This window comes from Lepidothrix coronata, unplaced genomic scaffold (assembly GCF_001604755.1).
Source record: "Lepidothrix coronata isolate B3197 unplaced genomic scaffold, Lepidothrix_coronata-1.0 Scaffold204, whole genome shotgun sequence".
NCBI lineage: Eukaryota > Metazoa > Chordata > Aves > Passeriformes > Pipridae > Lepidothrix > Lepidothrix coronata.
This window is the reverse complement of record NW_016690384.1, coordinates 203090-225762: the sequence shown is the minus strand read 5'-3', so window position 1 is coordinate 225762 and position 22673 is coordinate 203090. Positions and strand designations below refer to the sequence as shown.

At 54.1% G+C, this 22673-nt stretch overlaps 2 protein-coding genes across 2 annotated transcripts; one reads left to right on the top strand and one right to left on the bottom strand.

The window, feature by feature from the left end:
* The first annotated feature begins 581 nt into the window (after positions 1 to 581).
* On the top strand, positions 582 to 17656 carry DNAJB12 (DnaJ heat shock protein family (Hsp40) member B12). Its single transcript, XM_017832728.1, has 9 exons — positions 582 to 740; positions 4367 to 4541; positions 5434 to 5579; positions 8591 to 8776; positions 10179 to 10258; positions 10884 to 10993; positions 13706 to 13878; positions 14745 to 14893; positions 16062 to 17656. Exons 1-8 carry the CDS (start codon positions 608 to 610, stop codon positions 14864 to 14866), a joined length of 1125 nt encoding a protein of 374 aa, XP_017688217.1. The 5' UTR covers positions 582 to 607; the 3' UTR covers positions 14867 to 14893; positions 16062 to 17656.
* Positions 17657 to 20619: 2963 nt separating this feature from the next.
* Positions 20620 to 22115, bottom strand: DDIT4 (DNA damage inducible transcript 4). Its single transcript, XM_017832705.1, has 2 exons — positions 21965 to 22115; positions 20620 to 21753 (listed from the first exon to the last, which is right to left on the bottom strand). Exons 1-2 carry the CDS (start codon positions 22059 to 22061, stop codon positions 21272 to 21274), a joined length of 579 nt encoding a protein of 192 aa, XP_017688194.1. The 5' UTR covers positions 22062 to 22115; the 3' UTR covers positions 20620 to 21271.
* Positions 22116 to 22673: the final 558 nt, after the last annotated feature.

The following is a 22673-nucleotide window of genomic DNA, read 5'->3' as shown; positions in this document are numbered from 1 at the left end:
CTCCCCTCATTTCCCTGCTGCACTCGGGTGTGGATCCCATGTCTCACACATGTCACAACCCGCAGCCACAACGTGGGGGTGCAAGTTTGTCCCCCCCTGTCTGCAGGAGGGGCTGTGCTCCCCCTGGACAGCCTCCATGGAAATACCACCATTCTCTCCTCTGGAACTAAATTGAGGCCGTCCCATCCCCAGCGGGACTGAATCCATGGAGCAGCCCAGAGCAGCCTCCTCCCTCTTCAGCATGTCCTTCCTTCCGCCGTTCCAGGCACAGTCCCTGGAGCCCCAGGAGCTGTTTAAAAGGCAGGAAACTTGAGCTTAGAGAACTGCTGAAGGGGTTAATCCTCCCCTCCTGCACCAGAGGCCGGGGGTGCCCTTTCTGGGGAGAAGGGGGGGAGCCTGCTGAGGGGGATTCCCGTCCCCCCGAGTTCCTCTATCCCCGTATCCCCCGATCTCTTTATCCCAGTCCCCCCCAGTTTGTCTCCTCGGAGGTTCCCCTGCCCAAAATGTCCCTCACGGTTCCGCCCCGCCGTTGGCGTGGTTTGGTGACGTCATCACTCCGCGCCCGGTCCCGCCCCGCTGCCTCCCCCCCCTCCCGGCCGCTGCCGCCATGGAGTCGAACCGGGACGAGGCGGAGCGGTGCATCGGCATTGCGCTGGCCGCCGCCAAGGCCAACCAGCCCGACAAGGCCCGCCGCTTCCTGGAAAAGGCGCAGCGCTTGTACCCCTCTCAGCGGGTCCGCGGTGAGCGCGGGGCCGGGGCCGCGGCGGGGGGGCCCGAGGGGAGCGCGGCCTGCGCGGCCGCCGCCGGGCCTGACCTCTCACCCGCACCGCGCCTGCGCAGTCCGCGCGGGGCACGCTGGGAAAGCGAGTTTGGCGGGGCCCGGCAGGGTCGGGGGTCCCGGTGACCCCCGGGCTGCGGCATTGCCCGGTACCGACCCCTCGCCTTCGCTGGGGCTCGGGCAAGAGGCTGCCGGGGAGGGCAGGGGCACCCCGGGAGCTCCCTGGATCCCTGACGCCGGGCTGGTGGGAGCAGCGCTGCGGGGCTTGGCAAGGCGGGAGAGAAGTTCTCGGGGGGCTGCGGAAAGCCTTTCACCCTTCTCCTTCTCTTCTGCTCCTCCTATGCCTCCTTTCCCACTCCTATTCCTCTCCTCCTCCTATTCCTCTCCTCGTCCTCCTCTCCTCCTCCTATTCGTCTCCTCGTCCTCCTCTCCTCCTCCTATTCGTCTCCTCCATATGTTCCTCCTTTTCCCCTCCTATTTCTCCTTTCTTATTCCTGTTCCTTTTCTCCTTCTCTTATTCCTCTCCTGCTCCCATTCCTCTCCTCCCTCTCTTACTCCTCTTCTCTTCCTTCTCTTCCTCCTTTCCCTCTCCTATTCCTCTCCTCCTATTCCTCTCTTCCCCCTATTCCTCCCCTCCTCTTATTCCTCCCCTCCCTCTCTTATTCCTCTTCTCCCCCTCTTATTCCTCCTCATCTCTTCCTCTTATTCTTCTCTCCCTCTCTTGTTCCTTCTCCTGTTCCTCCTACTTTCCTCGTCATATTCCTCCTCCTCTCCCTCTCCCATTCCTCCTCCAGCAGTTTCCCACCGTTCCCAGACAGCCAGGCATGCTGAGCTCACACCCTCATACGTGTAACAGAATAATCCTCCTCCTTGAAGGCCTTCGGAGTTTTGAGGAAGGATCTCACTTCCTGGAAGCTTTAGTGAACGTGGGAAGTGGTCTTTGGAAGCAGCCAAACACAATCCTTTCCCTGCCTGTTCTGACGTTGCGGAAATTTATACAAAGGGCCGTGGGTTTATTTTTTTTTTCACTTTGATTTCATCTGAGTTTGGATTCTTTGGCTGAGCTTAGCAGCTTGTGCGTCCCAGGGCTTCCTGTAATGCTCCTTTTGGCTGCTCCAGCCTCTTCCTGCTCCCCCAAACATGATGTGTCAGCCTGTTGTGAGTGCAGCATGGTTTTCCTGCCCTCCCTTTCCTCCGAATTTATACTTCTGTGAAATTACTGCATAGGAAAAGTGACTTTTGGAGGAAGGCAGAGGCCGGGGGGAGGCAGCAGGGGCAGGTTAATGTTAAGCACAACATGGTAATTTGTGGCCAGCCCCAACCAAGTCTCACATCCAAGGACCCTTTGTGTCTGGAGTTGGGAAATGCTGCCATACATCCTGTGGTTCCACAGAGGTCACTGAGTCTCCAGAGCTCCTGGGAAGTCTCTTTCCCACGAGTTCCAGGGGGTTTGGCAACACTCAGCGACGTGGCCCTTGTGCAGCTGCAAACCCTGACCCCAGCTGGGCCTTTGGTGTCATCACGGGGCCAGGGGAGGGTTTTGCAAGGGGATTTCAGCAAAAACCCTCTGTGTCAGCGCAGCCCCAGTCACCTCAGTGTGGGAGTTGGGGAAGTTTTGTTGGAAAAATGTTGTCTGATAAGCGAGGAAAAGTGGAGCTGAGGTGGCAGAACTGAAAACTAATTCAGCTCTGTCCGCCCCAGGAGCCCATGGATTTGGGCTATGCTGGGGCTGCACGGGGCACCAGCGTGGCTTTGGGGTGCAGAAGCAATAGGATCGGGGCTGCAGAGCCAAATGGAGCTGTGCTGTGGCCATCCATGGATTTCTGTGGTTGGATTTGGGAAGTGCACTTTGGGGTGGTGGTTGATGACAAGCTCAGCGCGCCCCGGCCGTGTGTGCTGGGACACAGAACCCCCCGAGTGCTGGGCTGGTCCCAGGGGCTTCCCACTGACAGATAGTGGGGTTAGGTGGGATATTGGGAAGAAATTCTTCATTGTGAGGGAGGTGAGGCCCTGGCACAGGCTGCCCCATCCCTGGAAGTGTCCAAGGCCAGGTTGGACGGGGCTTGGAACAACCTGGGCTAGTGGAAGGTGTCCCTGCCCATGGCAGGGGGTGGAATGGGATGATCCTTAGGGTCCTTTCCAACCCAGACCATTCTGTGATTCTAAAATTCTCTTGGCAAGCTGTGGGGAACTGAGCCCAAAGCAGCAGGAGCAGGGGCGGGGGGGGGAACAGCCTTGTGAGGGGAAATTTAAAAGCTCTAAGAGCAAAAGCCAAGCCTGTGATTCTGTGAATGCTGGAGTGGTGTGAATATGAGGGAGGGGAGGATTTATTTTTCTGAAATAAATTATTTTTACATTAGTGAAACCCCCCCAAGCTCAAAAGCTCACCCAGTGAATTACTGCTTGTTACCCCACTATCATTTTTATCCCTCATCCCCTGTTGGCTCTTGGATTACGGAGTGGATTTTTCTTGCCCCTCCAAGCTCTGGGGGCAGATAGGATACCTTGGCTATCTTGGCTCATCTCTTGGCCTGCAAGCATTGTTTGCACTGGCTTTAAGAAGGTGATACCCCCATAGTGCAAGGTCTGTAGTGTGCAATCCATGGGAGGAGGTGGAACATCCTTCTCAGTTCTGGGCTGTGGATAAAGGACTGCAAGCTCAGGGTACTGAGGCTTCTGTAAATAATATGTCTGGGTTTAATCATAGTACATGTGCCTGTTCTTTTTGATGAAGAAATCAGTCAGATTTAAAAAATAGTGGCTATCCAGCTGCCAGGGATGATGGAAAGATATTCCATGCTTGGAGTCTGCCTCGGTTGTGTCTCCTGTGTGGTTAGGCCAGGCCTTGGTGTTTGTCCCCTGTTGGCTGAAGAGGATGGAGGACAGTGCCTGAGCCTTGTGAGGAGGAAAAGCAAAGGGAAAGTGAATTTCTGCAACTCCTATTCAGTAATTGAGAGAAAATGGTTTTCACAGCTGCTCCTGGTATGTGGGTAAGAGAGGAGAACAAAGTGTGACTGGTGTGAGGGGGCCTGTCATGCTGGCAGCCACCAGTGCTGCAGTTCTCTCCCCAGAAAGGGGGAGTGTCCCTGTGGGATTGGCATCCCATGGAATCATTCTCCAAGCTCTCTAAAGATACAGCATTGTCACATCACTTCCCCAGCACAGCAGACTCTCAAAAGGAGGAGATAAAGAAGAGTAATACGCTTTATAATATGCTAGAGGACAAATTTGGGCATGCTTTGCTGCTGAGGAGAGATGTAGGGGGGGGAAAAGGACAAGGATGCACCACTTTGGTGATCCACTGTGGCTCCTGGGCTGTCTGGTTGGGTAGTCCTGGGGTTTTAATGGAGGCTGTGTGCTTCGGGAGACACAGGGAATCTCTTCAGCACTAGCCCTCACATCTGGGCAAGAAGCAGCAGGAGCTGGAGGGTCCCTTGGGTGGAAGGGTTGGGGTCTTCCTGAGGAAGGGCGAGGGGTCTTAGAGCAGTGGCAGAGATGAAGAGGGGTCTCTTCATGGTCGATCTGGAGGGGCAGATTGAGCTTGATGGTCTCTTAACCTCTTTATTCTTTACCTTTTTCTCGTTCCAGTCCTGCTGGAGTCACTCAACAAGGGCGAGCAGTCGGCCAATGGCCAGTCCCAGTCCAGGGAGTCCACAAACCCCCCCTTCAGGAAAATGAGCGGGGACTTCCTGTCAGCCAACGGAGAGGCTGGAGGGGAGGCCCCCAAGGGCTACACTCAGGACCAGGTGGATGCAGTGAAGAGGTGTGTGAGCAGCTCTCTGGGGCAGTTTGTTTGACTTTATCGTGTGGCACCACTCTGGTTTTCACAGTGTTCTAAAGATTCCAGCTCGGAAACCACGTGGAGTGGTGTTAAAAGCACACCCAGGAGGATTTATAGTTCCAGCAGCCCTGGGAGGCGGCTGAGTTGAGTCTGCCCATTTTCCAAACCCTGTTTCAAGCTTTCCTTTATTCCTTTCTACCATTTGCACATCCTGGAAGCTGAAGGACTGATCCCCAGGCACAGTCACTTGGTAAATGTTGTTTGAGGTTATGGGCATGGCCTGAATTGCACAAGAACCACTCTAAGGGACTTGCAGGGAGGTTTCTTACATCGTCCACTTCTCCAAAAACCCAACCTGCTGGATTCTGTCTCAGATGAGTCACGTGAGAAGCAGAAACCATGGCTGGGCTGTGAGTGTACCCAGGAGGAACTGGACTGCACACCCTGGGCAGCTCCCTCCTTCTTCCTCTGGAATTCAGCTGTTAGTTTTAGGTCTGTGAATTAGCTGAGGAGAGAGGAAGGGGAAAATTCCAATAAGCCCAGATATCCCCCAGATCCCGTAGTCCCTCCCAAAGAGCCTCCAAAACGTGAGAGTGATAAGTGTGAGGTTTATTTGCCAGTTCCATTCCTCTGCGGGTGATATCCCGGCCTGAGGAGAGGCCCTTCCACCTCTACTGGCCTGACTCGTTCTGTGAGAGTGTTTGTCACACCCGGAATGAGTCGGTGAAAACAACTGGGTCACCCCGTGAGGGCTGAGTAACCCCGAGGGCCCTGCACGCCGCCGCCGAGGCCGTGGTGTCACGGAGCCCACACGTTCAGGGCAGAGGGGTTTTCACTCCTCAGACTCCCTATTTTCTCCCCTCTCCTCTGACAGGGTAAAGCAGTGCAAAGACTACTACGAAATTCTGGGAGTAAACAGAGAAGCCTCTGACGAGGACCTGAAAAAGGCCTACCGGAAACTGGCGCTCAAGTTCCACCCGGACAAGAACCACGCGCCGGGGGCCACTGAGGCCTTCAAAGGTAAAGGCAGCTCCAGATTTGGGATCTGCCCCCAACTGTCAGGCAGTGGCACCGAGCTGGGCTAGTGACAGCTCCTAAAAACAACCTCCTGGGTCAGGTGGAGTGAAGTCAAGCTGCTCTTTGTGAAGCTGTCTCTCTTCGGAACCAGTTGGATCATGAACAAAGTATAAGCTTAAAATAATAAGCACAGGTTGGTGCGGGTAGGATTCGCCTCTGCAGGTGGGACAAGGAACAGCCTTCCTTCCCTTTCTCCCAGCAGCTCTTCCTGTGTGTTGCTCCAGCCTCCTGCCACACACTACTCTGAAGGGAATTCCCTCAGGATGTGAACCATCCTGGTTTTTTGGAGAGTTGCAGGAGTGTTCACTTAACAGGGAGAAGCCCCAAGTCCTGCAGGTTCTGGGTGCACCCCTGTCTACTGGCAAACCCAGGAGAGACCCAGTGAGTTGTGCAGCACCAGAAGCAGCTCTTTGGCTCATGAACCCCTTGAGAGAAACATTCTAGGAAGCACCTGACCATTGTGAAAGGCTGTGGGTGGAATTGGTGGATAGGAATCCCACGTGGAAGTTTCTGGGGTGTAACTGAGCCCAGCCAGAACTCAAAAAAGGTCACCAGGAGCTCCAGTTCTGCTGCAAAGAGCCCCGTTCTCAGGGCCTCTCTGCAAATGCAGCAGGAATGTTTCCTGGGTAATAAGATACCTTAAAACTGGAGTAATTTTCCAAGACGTGGAACATGTCCAATGCTTGGAGCGTATAACCCTGTTTTCCCCTGCAAGCTGTGCAAGTTTGATTCTTATTGTTGAGCTAAATGTGGAACCCTCTGATACCAGCTGTGCAGCACTGTTTTTGTGGTGTTAAAGCCACAAAAGTGGTCTGATTCTGGCCATTTTCTAGGAAGGAATTCTCCCCTGTGAGGGACGTAAGGCCCTGGCACAGGTTGCCCAAAGAAGCTGTGGCTGCCCCATCCCTGGAAGTGTCCAAGGCCAGGTTGGATGGGGCTTGGAGCAACCTGGGCTAGTGGAAGGCGTCCCTGCCCATGGCAGGGGGGTTGGACTAGGTGGTCTTTAAGGTCCCTTCCAACCCAAACCATTCTGGGATTTGGGGAATGAAATGCATGAGGCTTCTGCTGGAGCAGGGAGCAAGGCTGGCCTGGTGTGAGTGTACTGATACAGTATTGGGGTGAGCTCCTTGCAGACATGAATTCAGCAGTAAAAGTCTTATGTAAGGTTTGTTCAAGTCTTTTAAGACTTAAATCCTTACCTGATAAGTGCTAGCAAACAGTGAGCTGCCCCCCAGCTACTTGGGAGAGCCTGTGTGGTGTGGGGGGCAGATGAAAGAGCATCTGCAGACAGGTACAGCTCTGCATGTGCAGAACTGCTGCTCAGTGGCTCATCCTTGGATCCCTGCTTTGGCAAAAGGCAGGTTTCCTCACCTGTAATCTCCAATAATGATGTTTGCAGAGGGCTCTGACAAGAGTTACGTGCCAGAAGTGGTGTGTTAAGCAAGGTGCCCTTTATCCCCTGCTGCAGAGCTCTCTGCTCGTGAGTTATCTCCTCCAGGCCTTGCCTCCTTGGCTCCCTGTCCTTCAGCCCCCAAGCTGAGCTCCCAGCTTGCTGAACTCCAGCTGTTTGGTTCCAGAGGGTGAAGGGGGAGCCTGCACTGCAGTGAGGGTATTAGTTAATTTTTTCTTACGTTGATGTATTACCTGAAGTCTTGGCAGTCACCTCCCCAGTGGCTGCTGATAAAGTGTCTTGTCCTGAGCCCATGTCTCAGTTTATAGTTGCAGTTTGCTGCAGCCTGACCTGTGGCAGATTTGCATCACTGCCTGTCTGATGCTGGAAAAAAAGAGATGAACCTGGTTACTAGGAGCTAAAATCCTGATCTGGAATGAGGCGTTTCTTGGCTTTGTCAGCACAAAGTCAGTGAACAAACCCTGCAGCGCTCTGTTCTCATTGCTTGGCTGGTTCTTTCAAGCTGTGTGGTTCATACACTCTGAGTCACTCCTTGTCCACCAGCTTCCCTGCCTGGCTCTGGAATTGTTTGCTCTGTGTGCACTAATTATAACCAAGAAGGAGAAGGAGTGTATTGACATTACATCCTCCACACTCCCAGTCTCTAGTCCAAGAGGAAACCGTACACCTCCATCTGACCATGGGGAAAATGTTGAATCTTGGAGTTGATCTCCTCCAAAAGGGCATGAATCTCCCTTTTCTATCCCTTCTGCTCCTGTCTTTCACACAGCAGGCAGTTGCTGCCATGGGCATTTTGGCTCCTTGCGACACAGGGAGGCTCTCGGGTGGGTTGGTGCAGAGGGGAAGTGGGAAACTGGAACATGTCGAGAGGGAAGTACAGAAATAGGAGGGTGGCAGGCAGGTGTTCTGGGAGAAGGGCTCAAACTGCCGAGGCTGGAAGGAGAGAAGCTCTGGGAACTGGCAGGACTTCAGTTCCGGTTCATTTCCACCGTCACAGGCACTGGTTAACAGTCCTTGTAATTATGCACCTTACGTCTGGCATCTGGAAATTTTGAAATTCATAGCTGACAGACACAACTTCAAGCAAATGTTTCCCTACCAGTTTTCATGGAAAGTTTTAAAGTCTCTTTCAGTGATCTGGCCCATATTTAGATTGTTTGCAGTTCTGGTTTCGTGCTCCGACACTGAATTCCCCTAATGCCACGTTTGAATAAAATTTGTCAACTGCAGTTTTATTTCCCTGTAACAGTTGGTTACAGCTGAAGGGTTTCCCTAAGTACATGTACCAAATTCATATCAGTCATATCCTAACTCCTTCATTCGAATCAATTAAGGGATTTTTCATCGAGTCTCTTGGTGTGACTTCCTCCTGTCTGCCTTTGCCAGCAACATGTGCCAGGTCACCAGTAGCCCGTTGAAAAGACGTGGGTAGTTGAGAATCTCATTTGTGTGAGGAGAAAGGCAAGTCCTGGCAGTGTGCAGGGCTGAACGTATCATGTGCAGGAGAGAGAAGCTAATTGCTTCCTTATTGTCCCTGTTGCAGCCATCGGGAACGCGTACGCGGTGTTGAGCAACCCGGAGAAGAGGAAGCAGTATGACCAGTTTGGAGATGAGAAACTCAACCCTGCCCGGCATGGGCACAGCCACTCGGACTTCCACCGCGGGTTCGAAGCCGACATCTCCCCCGAGGACCTCTTCAACATGTTTTTTGGTGGTGGTTTTCCCTCTAGTAAGCACCTTAAACCTTAGTCTCTTGAGCGGGACGCGATGCTTTGGCAGAGTGACAGCGCAGTAGGGATTTATTTGGCCGTGCAGGGATTGCTGAGCTTGGTGGGAGAGGGTTCTCCTTCAGGCACGACCTGAATACCTTGAGGCTTTTAAGTTGTTCAGGTGGGTACTTGGAGAACTCGGCGTCCAGCAGGAAATACCATGAGAGCTGGACTTCTTCCCAGCTTCAGGTGTTTGTTTGCATGGCTGGCAGCATTAGCTGCTGTTGGCTTGGGTTGGATGTTAGAACAAAAAATTACTTGTTTTAAGGCTTGTTGTAAAAATAATCCTGTTTTGAGGAAGGCTTTTCTGCCTGGTGGTTTGAGAAGTTAAATCTTCTTATCAGAGCAAACCCTGGGCCTTGCTCCCGATCTTTATCTGCTCTGCCACGCAGCTGGAGCAGCTTCTGTGAGATCACTGGCCACTTCCTGCTCTCCCCCATGTCCCATAGAAGGAAAGTGTATTTCTACAGCACAATTTAAACCTCTTGAATTGAGAATGAAGTCTGCATCCTGTCTATCCACAATACTCATCATGGCTTGGACAGCAGAAAAGAACTGAGTGCCTGTTCTTCACTCGCTCAGTTCCAGTCAGGAAGACACAGACTTCACATCAGGACAAGGGTCTTCTTTCGGAAGACTCCCTTGTCCTTGCTCTGGTCATATCTGACTGGCAGTGGAGGCAAGGGTTATCTGACCTCTGTGGACCAACTTAAAAAAGAAATAATTTGGTTTCAGTGAAGAAGATTTGCTCTGGTAGCTCTCTCCTGTCCAGTGTGTGGGAATTAACACACCAACACCAATGACAGGCATCTGGAAGCCTTTTGCAGCATTGGTGTTCTGCCTGGCAGAGAGGCCAAGCTACTCCAGCAAAACCAGCACATTGCTATTTTGGCTCAGTCTTTTTTTCCCTCTCCTCACTGTCCCGAGGGAGTCCAGGGCCACTCTCTCAGCCAGGCTCCCTCTGCAGCTGTAGCTTTGATATTTAAAACAAGGCTTGGATGAGCTTTGTTTTCAGGGTGGAAAAAATACCAGAATTATTTCTGTTTGTAATTGAGTTTAATCTAAAGGCAGTTCAGTCAGAAGAGAGGAAGCCTGTACAAGGTACTCCCTCTGTGTAGCTGACCCTGCTTTGAGCAGGAGGTTGGACCTCCTGAGGTCACCACCAACCTGAATTTTCATATGATCCTGCAAAATGTGACAGAAATACCCCTGTGCCCGCTCTGTTTGCACTCAGTACACCTCAGGAATGCTCCTGTTTCGGCAAGTGCCATGGATCATGGCCACCTTTTGTGGTTCCCTCCTGGCCAGCCAGCACCACCCTCCACACTGTGACTTTGGTGTAACAGTTTTCTTTGCCTGCAGGTAACGTTCACGTGTACAGCAATGGCAGGATGAGATACACCTACCACCAGAGGCAGGACAGGAGGGAGCACCAGGGGGATGTAAGTGGACAACAAACCAGGGGCTGGGAGGGTAAAGGTGTTCCCAACATGTGAACTGGGAGCTGTTTGCTGTGGCTGGCTTGGGAAATGGTGCTGCTCTCTGTGTGAGGAGAAAGCTGGAGTCAGGGTTTTCTGGGGATAGCCAGTTTTATTTTTAAAAAACAAACAAACAAGAACTTCCTGAATAGTTCTTTCCCAAGCTTAAAGGGGAGATGTACACTGCTGGAACTGGAGAGAGCTTGGGAGGTGAGGGAGAGGGGGAATTGCTTTCATCCACCACTGAAAAGGGGAGAAGGCTTTCCATAAAACCAGTCCTGCTCTCTAGCAAAAACTCTAGAAAAACAAAATATGGGCGTGAGGCTTCTGGAATTCCCTCACAAGGTTCCTCCTGCCAGTCCTCTCTGCCCTTTGTCACATCCAGTGGCTTTGGACCTTCAGAGTCACAGTGCCCAGCGTGCTGCTGGGTTCCCCCAGTTATTTTGAGTTACTCCTGAGACAAATGCCTGTGAGAAGCAGGAGAGTGGAGGTTGTGTGCGAGCACTGAGAGGGAGGGAGAGCAGTGCTACAGGATCCTGTGGCACAGGGGTGTGGATTGGCACTGCACTGCGTGTTTCTGTTCCCGCAGGGTGGCCTGGGGCTGTTTGTCCAGCTGATGCCCATCCTCATCCTGATCATTGTGTCTGCTCTCAGCCAGATGATGGTCTCCAGCCCACCCTACAGTCTGAGCCAGAGGCCGTCAGTACCTGTTCCCCCCGGATGGGGAGGGGTGTGGGAGGGCAGGGATCTCCGCTCTCTGTTTTCCCTGTTTTCCTTTGGTTTGTTGCTTTCTCTCCTGACCCCTTGCTCTTGCTGCCAGCTGTCTCACACAGCAGTGTAGGCCTCCTGGTTCTCAAACAGGTGTGAAATGGAAGGGGCAGAGAAGGTTTCTCACTTCCCTAAGGGAAGGGAGTTCTTTGACAGGGACCTTCTGCAGCCCTTACCCACAGCTGGCTGTGTCCTCCTGGAAAGGGACAGGCAAAATGGTTTTGGGAGGCTCCAGCCTGGCACCAAGATCCCATATGGAGAACAAATTGAGGTGTAGAGTTAAATTGGACAGTGAAAAGCAAAAGCCAGATCTGTTCTTCATGAAAGCCTCAGTTTATACCTAGTACAAAGCAGCAGAGGAAGAGAAGAAGGAATAAAAGGCACTCCTGTACAGTAAAAGACACTCCCAGAGAAATGCCCTGGTTTTGAACTCTTATCTTGCCATGAAATAGTGGCCAGACATTTACAATGCAAAAGTGAAACTGTTTCATTCTAGATCCTGTGGAAATGCCCCATCTGCTCACTTGGCTGACAAATGGAATGAGTCTTTCTTCTTAGTCACTTTGCAGTGACAGCAGAGAGTGGGAAAACAGGCCTGATTTCTGGCTGCTTGCATCATCCTTGACAAAAGCTTCATGTATGTTCAGTGGAAGTTCCTTATGTGTATTTAAAGAGGGCAGACTTGGTTACAGCCCAGGGTTCCTGCTTAGTTTCACAGGTAGCAACGTTTGCCATTGATCATAGAATCCCAGAAAGGTTTGGGTTGGAAGGGACCTTAAAATTATATTGTTCCACCCCCGGCCATGGGCAGTGACACCTTCCACTAGACCAGGTTGCTCCAAGCCCCATCCTTTATGGTCTTGAACACTTCCAGGGGTGGGGCATGATGTTAAATACTATAAAACCCAGCTTAGCTTTCGGACTCAGGGTAAAGACTGTGACATTAGTGCTTGGAACCAAAAGATGGAGTGGCTTTGGCACAGTTAAGGGTTGTTCTGAGAGGGTTGAGCTGTGATTTCCGCACTTGATATCGGGACTGTAAGATTAAGCATTACATATATAGCAGTTTGGATTGTACTGGTGAAGAGTTTGTGGGGTGAGAAGACACTCAGGGGAGGGCAGTTTTGAAGTTGGGCAGGGATTTGCTTCCAGCCTTGCCAGCTGCCAGAGGAAAGCCATCCCTGAGCCCCAGATGTTTCTCTGCTACTCTGTTCCCTGTGCTGCCCCTGTCTCTGCATGCTGAGGTAGCAGCAAGCAACCCAATTTCCAAGTCTGGATTTGGACAAGGGAAGCAAATGGGCTGATCCAGTCCTCCCTCCTCCTTCCTTTGCGACCGGGGCAGTTCAGCTGGGACGAGGCGGTGCCGTGCCGGCAGGAGGAGCTGCTAGACCGCTCACAGCAGCTTGTGCTGAGAAGGGAAATGTTGTGTCTGAGCTCGGCGAACAGGAGGCCAGAAGCGTCGAACCCGGTGATTTTAATGCCACTTCTCCGTAGTGAAGCTGTCACTGAGGAGGGCAGAGTCCTAAAGAACCATTTGTCACTCCGTGACCTTTGTAAATCTCTTCCAAAAAAGCAGCTTCCCGCTGGAAGAGCTGCCTGGCTGCAGGCCTGACTGTGCCACCCTGCTCTTCAGTAACACCTCACGGAACTTACCCGACTTAATTACACGTCTGACTGCAGATGGCAGGTTCCCTGTGCCCTTATTTTCATGCTTTACACCCAGACATGCTGCTGTAGCTCTACCAGCCTCAGTCCTCCTCCCGTGAGGGCACACTCTGTATGTAGTTCATTTTACACAGGAGTATGTACTCTGGGGGAGCTCAGGGCTCTGCCTTCACAGCTCACATAGTGAGCTGGCTTCTCCCAGGCTGCACCTTTGCCTTGAAAAATCCCAGGGGCGCTTTTTGCTCCTGTTCAGGCCATCTGGTTACCCACTGCTCATCCCCAAGAGCTGGACCTTGGTGAAACGTGCAGGAGTCTTTGAATCACTCCTGTAAACCCTGATAACAGACTGAAGGGCGACCCAGATGAGTTAATGTTTATACCTGGCTTAAGAATCAGGTTGGCTTTTAAATGCAGCAGCCAGCTGGTATTTATTATTATGGGGAACTTGGGGCGCGTCTCCAGGTGGAGCCGTTCCTGACAAATGCAGCGTTTGGGCGCAGGTCCTGTGTTCCAGCTCCCACATGCCCCCGTGAAGATCTCTAGGTTTGCTGGAATGTCAGGGCTTTGTCTAAATTGCACATCAGCAGGGCCAGAGGAGGAAGAGATTTCCTTCTGGAAAGTGCTCTCTGTGCTGGTTGGTGCAGAGCGGGTCTAATTTTGTGAGCGGAGGAAATTGCAGAGAGATTTAATTAGTGCTGAAAATCCTGGAGAACACTTTATTTTAAGTGGGTTTAGGCCCTGGGCAATCTGCCTCGGAGCTATGTCTGTGTTCAGAGCTCTGCCTACCGAGCTGGAGGCCTGGCAGCTTCTCTCTCCCTGTGTTGGCAGTTCATTTCCACCAGAAATGCTTTTCCTTTCCCTGGGGCTGGTTGGGAGTGAGGGATGTTTCCAGCGGTTTGGAATCACGTCACACTGTGGGGGGCTTTGCTGTGCCCTTGGAGCAATTCCTACACTGTTCTGCTCTTCTCCCTGGACCAGGTCTGTAGGTCACATACACAGGAGATTCACAGAGCACTTGAAAGTCCCCTACTACGTCTCTGAGAACTTTGCAGACGAGTACACGGGCACGAACCTGAAGAATGTGGAGCGGAGCGTGGAGGATGACTACATAGCAAACCTCCGGAATAACTGCTGGAAAGAGAAGCAGCAGAGTGAGTGGGGAGGGTCAGGAACGGAGGGTCTGTGCTAGAGCTGTACTTTAACATGGTGCCAGCACATTTCCTGTGTTGTTGGCTTGGGTTTTTTTCAGTCTGTGACTTCATGACAGACTTGGTACGTGGGGTTTGCTTTGTTTTGGTTTGGTTCCTAATGCTGCTGTAGAACTGGTCAGACAAGAGCTGTGCCCCGGAGGGTCCCCTGCCCTGTCAGGATATCTCTGATTTCCAGTGGAGGGGGAAGGTAGAATCGTAGAACCATTTAAGTTGGAAAAGGCCTCTAGGATGTGTGTAATACTTCAGTTCTCCAAGGACTGTGTGGAAGAGTCTGCTGCCCGTGGTGTTGTGCATCCCAGCCCTGCTCCGAGGGCTGTAGGGGCATGTGGGACTGGGAGGGGTGGTGTGACAGATGACCCCACCAACCATCCTGGCAGCACAGTGTGGGGAGGGCAGCAAGTCCCGGGGGCAGCCTGACTTCCCTGGCTGCCCATTCCCAGCTGTGATGGCCACAGCTGTGGCCAGGGTAGGATTCCAGTGCCCAGAGTGCCGGAGGGGCTGTTGGAGCCCCAGGTGGTGCCAAGCGAGGCTGATGCCCCAGTGCTGGGGTAACCTTTGTGTGCCCCCTGGGACTGGGGGCCGGTCTCGCCGGGCTCCGGAGGCTTTCCCAGGATGGATGAGCTGTCAGCAGCTCTGACGCCCATCCTGTCCCACAGGGCCATTTCCTCAGCCTCATCCTGTGTTTCACCTCGCCCTGGATGCTGGAGGTGCCTCCCATTCCCAGCAGAGCCTGTGGGGGGGCCGGGGCTGGGCGAGTGGGTCTCATCCCGGGCAGAATTCCTAACGCTGGGCTTTTCCCTGTGCAGAGGAAGGCTTGTTGTACCGGGCACGCTACTTTGGGGACTCGGACCTGTACCAGCGGGCACAGAAGATGGGCACCCCCAGCTGTAGCAGACTGTCAGACGTCCAGGCCTCCCTGCACGGATAGTCACGGCCCCGCCCGGCACCAGCACAAGTACGAGCTGGGCTGCCCCGGGAACCACCGTAGTGCTTTTAACACTTAAATCCCTGGCTGAGACACAGACCTCCACGAGTCTCCTCGGATGCACGCAGGGCGGGAAGCGCCCCCTCCACCGAGCCTTCACTCCTTAATCAAGATGCTGATTTGGTTTAGTTTGCATGTTGGCACCCTCAGCTCTCCCCGTCCCTGTTTTCTCTGGTGCTGTCAGTGCTGGGTCTCCGGGATCCCTGGCTGAGGCTGGGAGCACCTTGGCTGGTTGGCAGTTTGTTACCAGCCATGGCATCCAGCCTCCACGTTTTAATGAACCCTTTTTTGGTTGCTTTGTTGCCTGTTTTACTGGAAAAGCTGTTATCCCTGGCACGTGAATGTGATGACAGGGAACGGAGTCCCACCCAACAGATGTTCCTTCCCCCACAGTTGCCTTCCCCTGACGCTTAAGGAGAGCAAAGCAAATGGCCAGAATTCCCAGCAGGTTGTAGAAGTAACTTACTGGTTAAACTGGGAATCAAAATAAAAGCAGCTAAGGAGGGGATAGGTCTGGAAGATTTAGGGGTTGGAGAGCTTGGATTAAGGAGAACCCTGATGTGAGACCGGACGTGCTGCACTAAAATAATGAAAAAGAAATTGGCACAGGGTTTGGAGTCCTTTTTCTGCTTAAATTTCTGGGCTGATTTTGCCTACCAGGTGGTGTGGGCTGTGAAACCTGCAGGTCCCTCTATCCCAAAATTATTTGAAAACAGGGTTTCTGCAGAAAAAGATGAAGCTTGTACCAGGTGTAGTACGGACACCATTTCAACTCACAGGGACTCCTTGAGGACACTGGTCATCGAGCTGCTTGATTTGCAGTTTTGGGGTTTATTTTCCTTGGCATCTGAGAGTTTGGCCTTTAAAGCAAATCCTCTGGGCCACATTCAGCTTTTTTTTTTTTTTTTGTGTATTCTGGTTTTGGATCCATTCTTATCTTGGTCCTTCTGTTCTCTTGTTTGGATGACTTCGCCTCTCCTTTTGCCACACGCTAGTGTTAATTATCTGCTTTTCTTTAATTCCCTCCCTGCACCTCGTGGTCTGTAAAGAGCCTGGAAAAGCTGCTGCCTGTGCTGTGGGGTGGGGAAGGAAGGGGGAGTTGCCTGGAGACTGACACCGCTCCCACTTTTGTTCCCAGACTCTTGAAATGCCTGAAGACTTTTGGTGAAGTGCACTGAGCCGAGGTGACAGACTTTACTATTTAAAAGAATCAAACCTTATCTTAAAAAAATGGAATTGGAGAATTAGCAACGCACAACTGCCCTCTTTCTTCTCTCTGCCTCTCTCCGCCGTTCGGGCAGCGACTGGGCCAGGAAACCCAGCTTGCCTGGCTTCCTCCTCCCCTTCCATCACCCCAGCGTGCTCTGGGATCTCACAGCCCCTGGAAGAGACACATGGAGTGTAAAAGAACCCAAACTAACTGCAGAAGCCATGAAGCAGAAGGAGACCCTTCACTGCTGCCAGCGGAGAGAGAAACTGGACGATTTGGTGACAAAAGAAAACTCTAAGAAAGAAAAACAAGAAGAAAACATAATCTATTTAGCATTAATTTATAGCTGTATATATGTTGTACTTTTAAACTATGCAGGGGTTGGATGATTAAATTATTTTGTTTTCTGCCCGTTCTGGTGCATAGGGAAGCGGGGAAGCCTCTTCCCGGGGTGTCTCGCTCTGCATCACTTTCCTGCCCGGCACTAAAACAAGAATCACGTTGCAGTTGCTGTACTTGGCTTTTGGGAGGCCCAGCGGGGTCGTGGGGATTGGGATGTCCATACCTGCCTTCAACAACGGAACTGCAGAGCTGCAGGGGGTAACAGAGCCAGGGGGAGCTGCCCGGAGCCCTGCCGTGGTTTTGCAGCGGCGGCAGAAGCCACGGCGGGTCAGCTGAGCGCCGGCGTCGGCAACGGGAAGGATTGTCCTGGATGGTTTGTGCTCGTCAGTCATTGGGTTCATCTGTGCACGTAACTTCTTTTTTCGCCGAGTCTGCTGGAATTTTGCCTGGTAATCAGTGTGTGGCGCGCGCTCCGTGCGGAGAGGGCTTCCCACCAGGGCTCCCCGTCGGCCTCGCCCTTCGTCGGGGGGTTTTGTGCGTGTCCCACGCTCGGGGCTCCTCACCCACCCACCCACCCACCGAGAGCAGCCGGGCCTTGGCTGCACCTCAACACCACGTTTCCCTGAGGAGACCTGGAAAATGCTGCAGATCCACAAGAAATGGAGTGTGGTGTTGCTTCTGAAAGCGGTTCTGCTGGGGGGATCAGGGCAGCCCTGGGCTCTGTGGTGTGTCTCGCTCCATCACCGCCCGGCAGCACCAGCGGGAGGGTGCCTGAGGTCGGGAGCCACCCCTTGGAAGCAAAGCTGGCACAAGCAGAGCCACCTCCCATGGGATAAACTGGATGATTTTAATTTTGCTCTGCTGCTCTGCAGTTCCGTCTGTGTCTAAAGACATTTCCAGTGAGAACTGTTCCCCCGGCACGCTCGGGGAGTGAATCAGAAGCTCGGCGGCTCCCGGGTGGGCTGGCAGAGGTGGTTTTATCCCGTTGTCCATAGGAAGCCGCTCGCTCTGTCTTCAGCTGTTATTTTATTTTGTGAAATCTCACCCTCCCACTGGCCACAAGCCCTGTTACCCCACAGCCAACTGTGGCTTGGACCTGATTTTAAGGGGGTTTTGATTTTAATCCTTTTATTTTTTTTTTTTTAAATGACTCTTCCACCTTCAGAAGGAAGTGGGTGGAAGTTCAGCATTTGGAAATGGCGCTTGATGGAGGCACAGGGATGATGGGGACGGGGTTGAACGGAAATCCCGCTCGCAGAAGGAGCTGGATGTGTTGCCCGAGGGCATTCCCTGCCCGGAGCCTGCCCGCCAAAACATTTGGATCGTTCTTTTTTCCAGTAGATACCCACGGATCATAAGGAGCGAGAAGGCGTCGATCCCAGTGGATGCTCACAGAGGCTGTATCTCTCGATTTAGAATTAATTATACAGTTGTACATCTATAAATAAATGTTTATAATGTGAAAGGCTCTGGCTGTGTTGGTGTCCTGCAGATCCTTGCTCCAGCTCCTCGCTGTATTCACACAGGCAGGCAGTGGATGGAATTTGGGGTCATTGCCATCCCGGGAAACTCCTGTGCTGGGGGGGCTTCCCCTTCCCTGGGATGGGAGAGGGATGGAAAAGAGGTGGTGCCCCTGTGGGTCCTGGCAAGGTGACAGCAAATCCCCAGCAGGACATCTTTGCATCAGACTGGTTCCACTGGGATGTTCCCAGGAGGGCACCTCACCTTCCTGCCCTCCCATTAGCCAGCCCCCTGCATCCTCTGGCCATGCTCCTTTGGGGAATGCTTTATTCTCATCCCAGGATGCCACTGGCCTGGCAGCACCATCCCAGCATTTGAAGGTGCCCTTTGGACGTGGTCCCCATCAGGGTGGGCAGGAAGGCTCGGGCTGCTTTTGTCCTGGCTGGAAAGGCTGGCTTGGATGTGCATCCTGACAGCAACAACTTGGAAACTGCAGTTGGATTTGGGATCTGTGCTCCCAAATGGGTCTCTTTTCCCCACATCCCCCCTCCCTGAGGCAGCACAAGGCTGGACCCCGTGGCATCCCCATCCCCCAAGGGCTGGAGGTTTTGGGATGGGAACTTCCCCATTTTCCCTTTTTTTCCCCTTCTCTCAGAGGCCAAGGGTCATGTCCCTTCTATTTCCCCTCAGTGCCACATTCCCAGCAGTGGTGAGTCAGCCCCTGGGGAGTCTGGCATGGCTGCAACCAGGCACATTCATGGCCCAGTTTTTGGGGTGGTTTTGCTACATTTTGGGTCCAGAGCAATGGGAGATGCTCTGAATTTCAGTGTGTGTTGGTCCCTGCTCACCTGCAGGTGATTTGGGCTGCCCATCAGCTCATTAGCCCAAGCTTTTAATTGGAGCAGCTGCCAAAGACCAGGAGGCAACAAAGGCAGGTACTCCGTGAGCAGTGTCCTCTGGCAAGCAGGTAAGGAGCAAACTCCACTTCTCACTGTCATTTCTGGTAGCAAAACATGAGGGTTTAGTGTTACTGTGGGATTTAAATCCTCATTTGCCTTACTGCTGCTTGTGTCCCCAAAATCTCCCTTTTCCCACTGCTGTGCTGGCACCTGGGATCCCCAGGCTGATGTTGGTGCCACAAATAGCTCCGTTGATGCCTCCTCGGTCCCAAAATATCCCTTTGCCTACCCCCCTGCCATGGGAGATGCTTAATCCAGCCTGGCTGGAAGCTCCTGGCACCTTGCAGAGAGCTACCAACCCCAGGGACCTTGCTACGCCCCCAAATTTCCCATGGAAAGGCCATTTTGCTATAAATAAGAGCAAAGCTTCACCTTCACAGCTGGGGCTGAGACCACAGGGTGTTTTCTGAACAGAGGGTTTTGCTGGCACCCCCCAGCAAAGAGGCTGTCCCATTGCTCTGTGTTCACTTTTGGGAGTTTTGGTGGATTTTACTGTTTTCTTGGCATGATAATTTTAAAAAACAGGATGTGGAGTCCCCTGTCTTCCCTTGGAGTGGCTGGTAGGGGACAAGTGGGGGTCATGCTGCTGCTGGAAGCACAGGGCCACCCCCCTCCATGTGCTTAGGAGCTTGATATTTAAAAATACATGTATTTATGGGCTATATTTATCACTCCAAGTCTCAATGTGCCTCAGCAGGGGATGACTGCACCGCCCGGTCACCACACCGTAAATCATCCCAGGAGCAACACACTGCGCTGGCAGTGCCAAAACCTGCTCCTCTCACGGTTTTGCCAAAAAAACTTGGGGTTTGGAGTTCCTTTTCCACCCCCCCGGGGATGGATTTGTGCTGGATGATCCCACAGGGCGCTGCCTGACCCCAGCAGGGGGAATGCCCCTCATGTGAGGGGGGGATGCTCTGGCACGTGACCCTTTGAGAAATGTTTCAAAGCCCCCCCCTTTGCACAATGTGGGTGTGCAAAGGTCTGTTTCCAGCTGTGCCACCCTGACTGCTCCTAGGTGGTATTTACACCAGCGAGAAATGCTCCAGTTGTGGGTTGTCCGTGTCAAACCCAAGTTTTTTTCCATGAAAAGTCACTGTTTCTCCACAGGGGGATAAAACAAAACGAAAAAAAATCCAACAACTCAAACCTGAGCCAGAACAAACTTGTATGTAAATGGAAATGGTGTTTCAGGCTGGTTCTATCCCCCCACACCTTCCTAGGGGAGGTCTCCTCGTTTGCCAAGTGACTTAATCACCCTTGAGTGAAAGCCTTCTCCCCCCAAGGCCTCTAATTGCAGGTTTGTGTAATTGGTCTCAGCTTGGCAGTGGGTTGGGGTATGCTTACTCCTGGCAGGTGTGACCCTCCTCAGCCTCCCTCAGTCACAATTTTAACCAGTTCTCCTGGTTTTCAGCCCAGATTTTCCCCCATGGATCCCAGGGGAGGAGCAGCAGCTCCTGGCTGGGATGCTGGGGTGTTCCTCCCCAGGCATGAGCAGGCACTGGGCTGGCCCAGGGCCCTGACTCAGCCCCCCTGAGTCACAGCCCCATGGCTGCAATTAGGAGTGGGCGCACCGGGATTCCCCACCATTCCCAAAACCTCCAGCTCCCACCACAGGGGCTGCCCTGCCAGGGAAAGCCTTCCCGAGGGTGCCAGCGGGGATTTCAGAGCAGTGGTTGCATCATCCCCTCCCCCGACCAGACTGACAACAGGGAGACGTCGAGTTATCAATCAAGACAACTTTTATTAGAAAAGTAAAAAACCACCTGACACGATTTGCATAGGAATTGTCGCACTTGAACATCAAGTGTATGAGTGTAAACTGTAACCAATGAAGCGCCACACAGTGTCGGGGCCAGGGGTCCTGCCCTCCAGCCCCGTGGCACCTCACGTGCCCCTCTCCCACCACTCTCGTGATCAAAGACACGGGCGCAATTCCAGAGCCCCCTCCCGCTCGGCTGCCGGCGGAGGGGGTTTGTCTTTGATCCAGACCCACGGCTCAGCCATCACTCACTCCCCCCCTGCCCCCTGAAACCCCATTGATTACAATCCTCGTTACAAAAGAAGAGCCCCATGATTAATCAGCCATCAGGAGACCGGCTGCCCCCCCAGCAGCCCCGCTGCCGCCTCCGGGAGCATCCCGGGATCATCCCACAATCATCGACAACGCGAAGCGACCTCCGCCTGGGTCCCGGTCCGCTCCACGTCAGGGATGTCCCGGCATAGGCAGGGCCCCCACGGGGACCTCCACCTGCCCAAACTACTCCCACCTACTGCCCTACTCCAGCCTAACCTAAACTACAGCGGCTGCCCCGAGCCGCCGCCGCCGCGCTCCGACCGGCTCTTCCAAAGCACTCGGGAAGTGGGCCCGGCCCATCAGCACTCCTCGATGAGCAGCTGCTCGGAGCTGTACAGCTTCTTCTTGATCACCCTGAAGCCCGTGCTCAGCTTCAGGGGTGCGAAGGCCGGCCCCGAGGCGAAGAGTCCCTGGATCTTGGGCCAGAGACGGGAGTCCAGCCGGAGCACCAGGGTGAGCTGGAAAGTGGGCACCACGGCGGGGTCCACGGCGATGTGCCCCACGTCGTGGCAGGCCTTGCCGTGCTCCACGCACAGGTCGAGGAGGGCCCCGCGCAGCCCGCAGGGTTCGCTGCGCGCCAGGCGCTGCAGCTCCGCCCGCACCTGCGCCAGGAGCTGCGCCGGCATCAGGAGCCGGGAACAGCGCTTGGAGCCCAGCGGGGCCCGGCCCAGCGTGGCCTGCACCACGTCCATCAGGTTAGAGCACAGCAGCTCGTCCTCGGGGTCGTGCAGCAGCTCCAGGTCCAGGTCCGGCAGCGACACCCCGTCGGCGTACTCGGCATCTGCGGGAGGCACGGAAGCAGGTCAGCCCGGGGCAACACCGACCTCGGGGGCTCGGGATGGAACACGCGTGGGCTGGGGGAAACACCGATCCCAGGGGCTTGGGGGCGTAACAGGGTCTCGGCACAGCACCGCCACCCCCCTTAGGGACACTCAGTGATTCCCCCCCCCCCGTTCCTCGGAGAAACCCCAGGGAAGAGAGCTCACACTCACCTCCCTCCGAGCCAGAGGCGCTGCCCACCGACTCGCAGTCGGAGGTCTCCAGGCGGCCCCGCTCGCCGCCCGCCAGCCGCTCCCACAGCCCAGGCATGGATACGGCTCTGGATTTGAATACGGATGCCACCGACCTCGTCCCGGCTCTGCCGCCGCTCTGCCTGCACTGTCCGCGCCCGCCCATTATATAGGGGCGGTGCGAGTGTCCCCGCCCCCCGCCCCGCGCCCGCCAATGGGAGCGCGGGGCACGTCCGCCGCGTCTCTCCTGCCCGGTGACAGCGGGAGGCTACGCCCCCTCTCCACTCGGCCACGCCCCCTCCGTGCCACGCCACGCCCCCTCCCCGGGCGGTCCCGGTCGCTGCAAACGGGACCCGCGGTTGCATCAGGGGGTCGGGCGGGTCCGCAGGGCCCCCCCGTGCCCCGCACCCCCCAGGGCCCGGGCACCGCCCCTGGGCACCCCCTCAGCGCCCAGACTCAGTTTCCCTGAGTTTTCCAGGTGGTGGTTGCGTGGTGCCACCGGCGCGGGCGGATCCTGCTGCCCCGGCATGGGATAGGGCTGAGCCCCCCTGCCCTGTAGCGGGAGTGATCCCGGTGTCCCGTTAGCTGGCGTTGTCCTGGTTTCTTAAGAGAATAAGGGATGTTGGAATGAGACAGGGTTGAAGATCGAGGGGGGCGAGGGCAGGGCATGGCCGGGCTGGGATGGGCTTTT

Excerpts from the sequence above, each read along its gene's own strand:
- DDIT4 (XM_017832705.1), bottom strand. The coding sequence starts at position 22,061 with ATGCCTGGGCTGTGGGAGCGGCTGGCGGGCGGCGAGCGGGGCCGCCTG. Across the intron at positions 21,754-21,964 it reads CGCCTCTGGCTCGGAGGGAG|ATGCCGAGTACGCCGACGGG; the intron begins GTGAGTGTGAGC and ends TGCCTCCCGCAG.
- DNAJB12 (XM_017832728.1), top strand. The coding sequence starts at position 608 with ATGGAGTCGAACCGGGACGAGGCGGAGCGGTGCATCGGCATTGCGCTG. Across the intron at positions 10,259-10,883 it reads GGAGGGAGCACCAGGGGGAT|GGTGGCCTGGGGCTGTTTGT; the intron begins GTAAGTGGACAA and ends CTGTTCCCGCAG. Across the intron at positions 13,879-14,744 it reads CTGGAAAGAGAAGCAGCAGA|AGGAAGGCTTGTTGTACCGG; the intron begins GTGAGTGGGGAG and ends TTCCCTGTGCAG.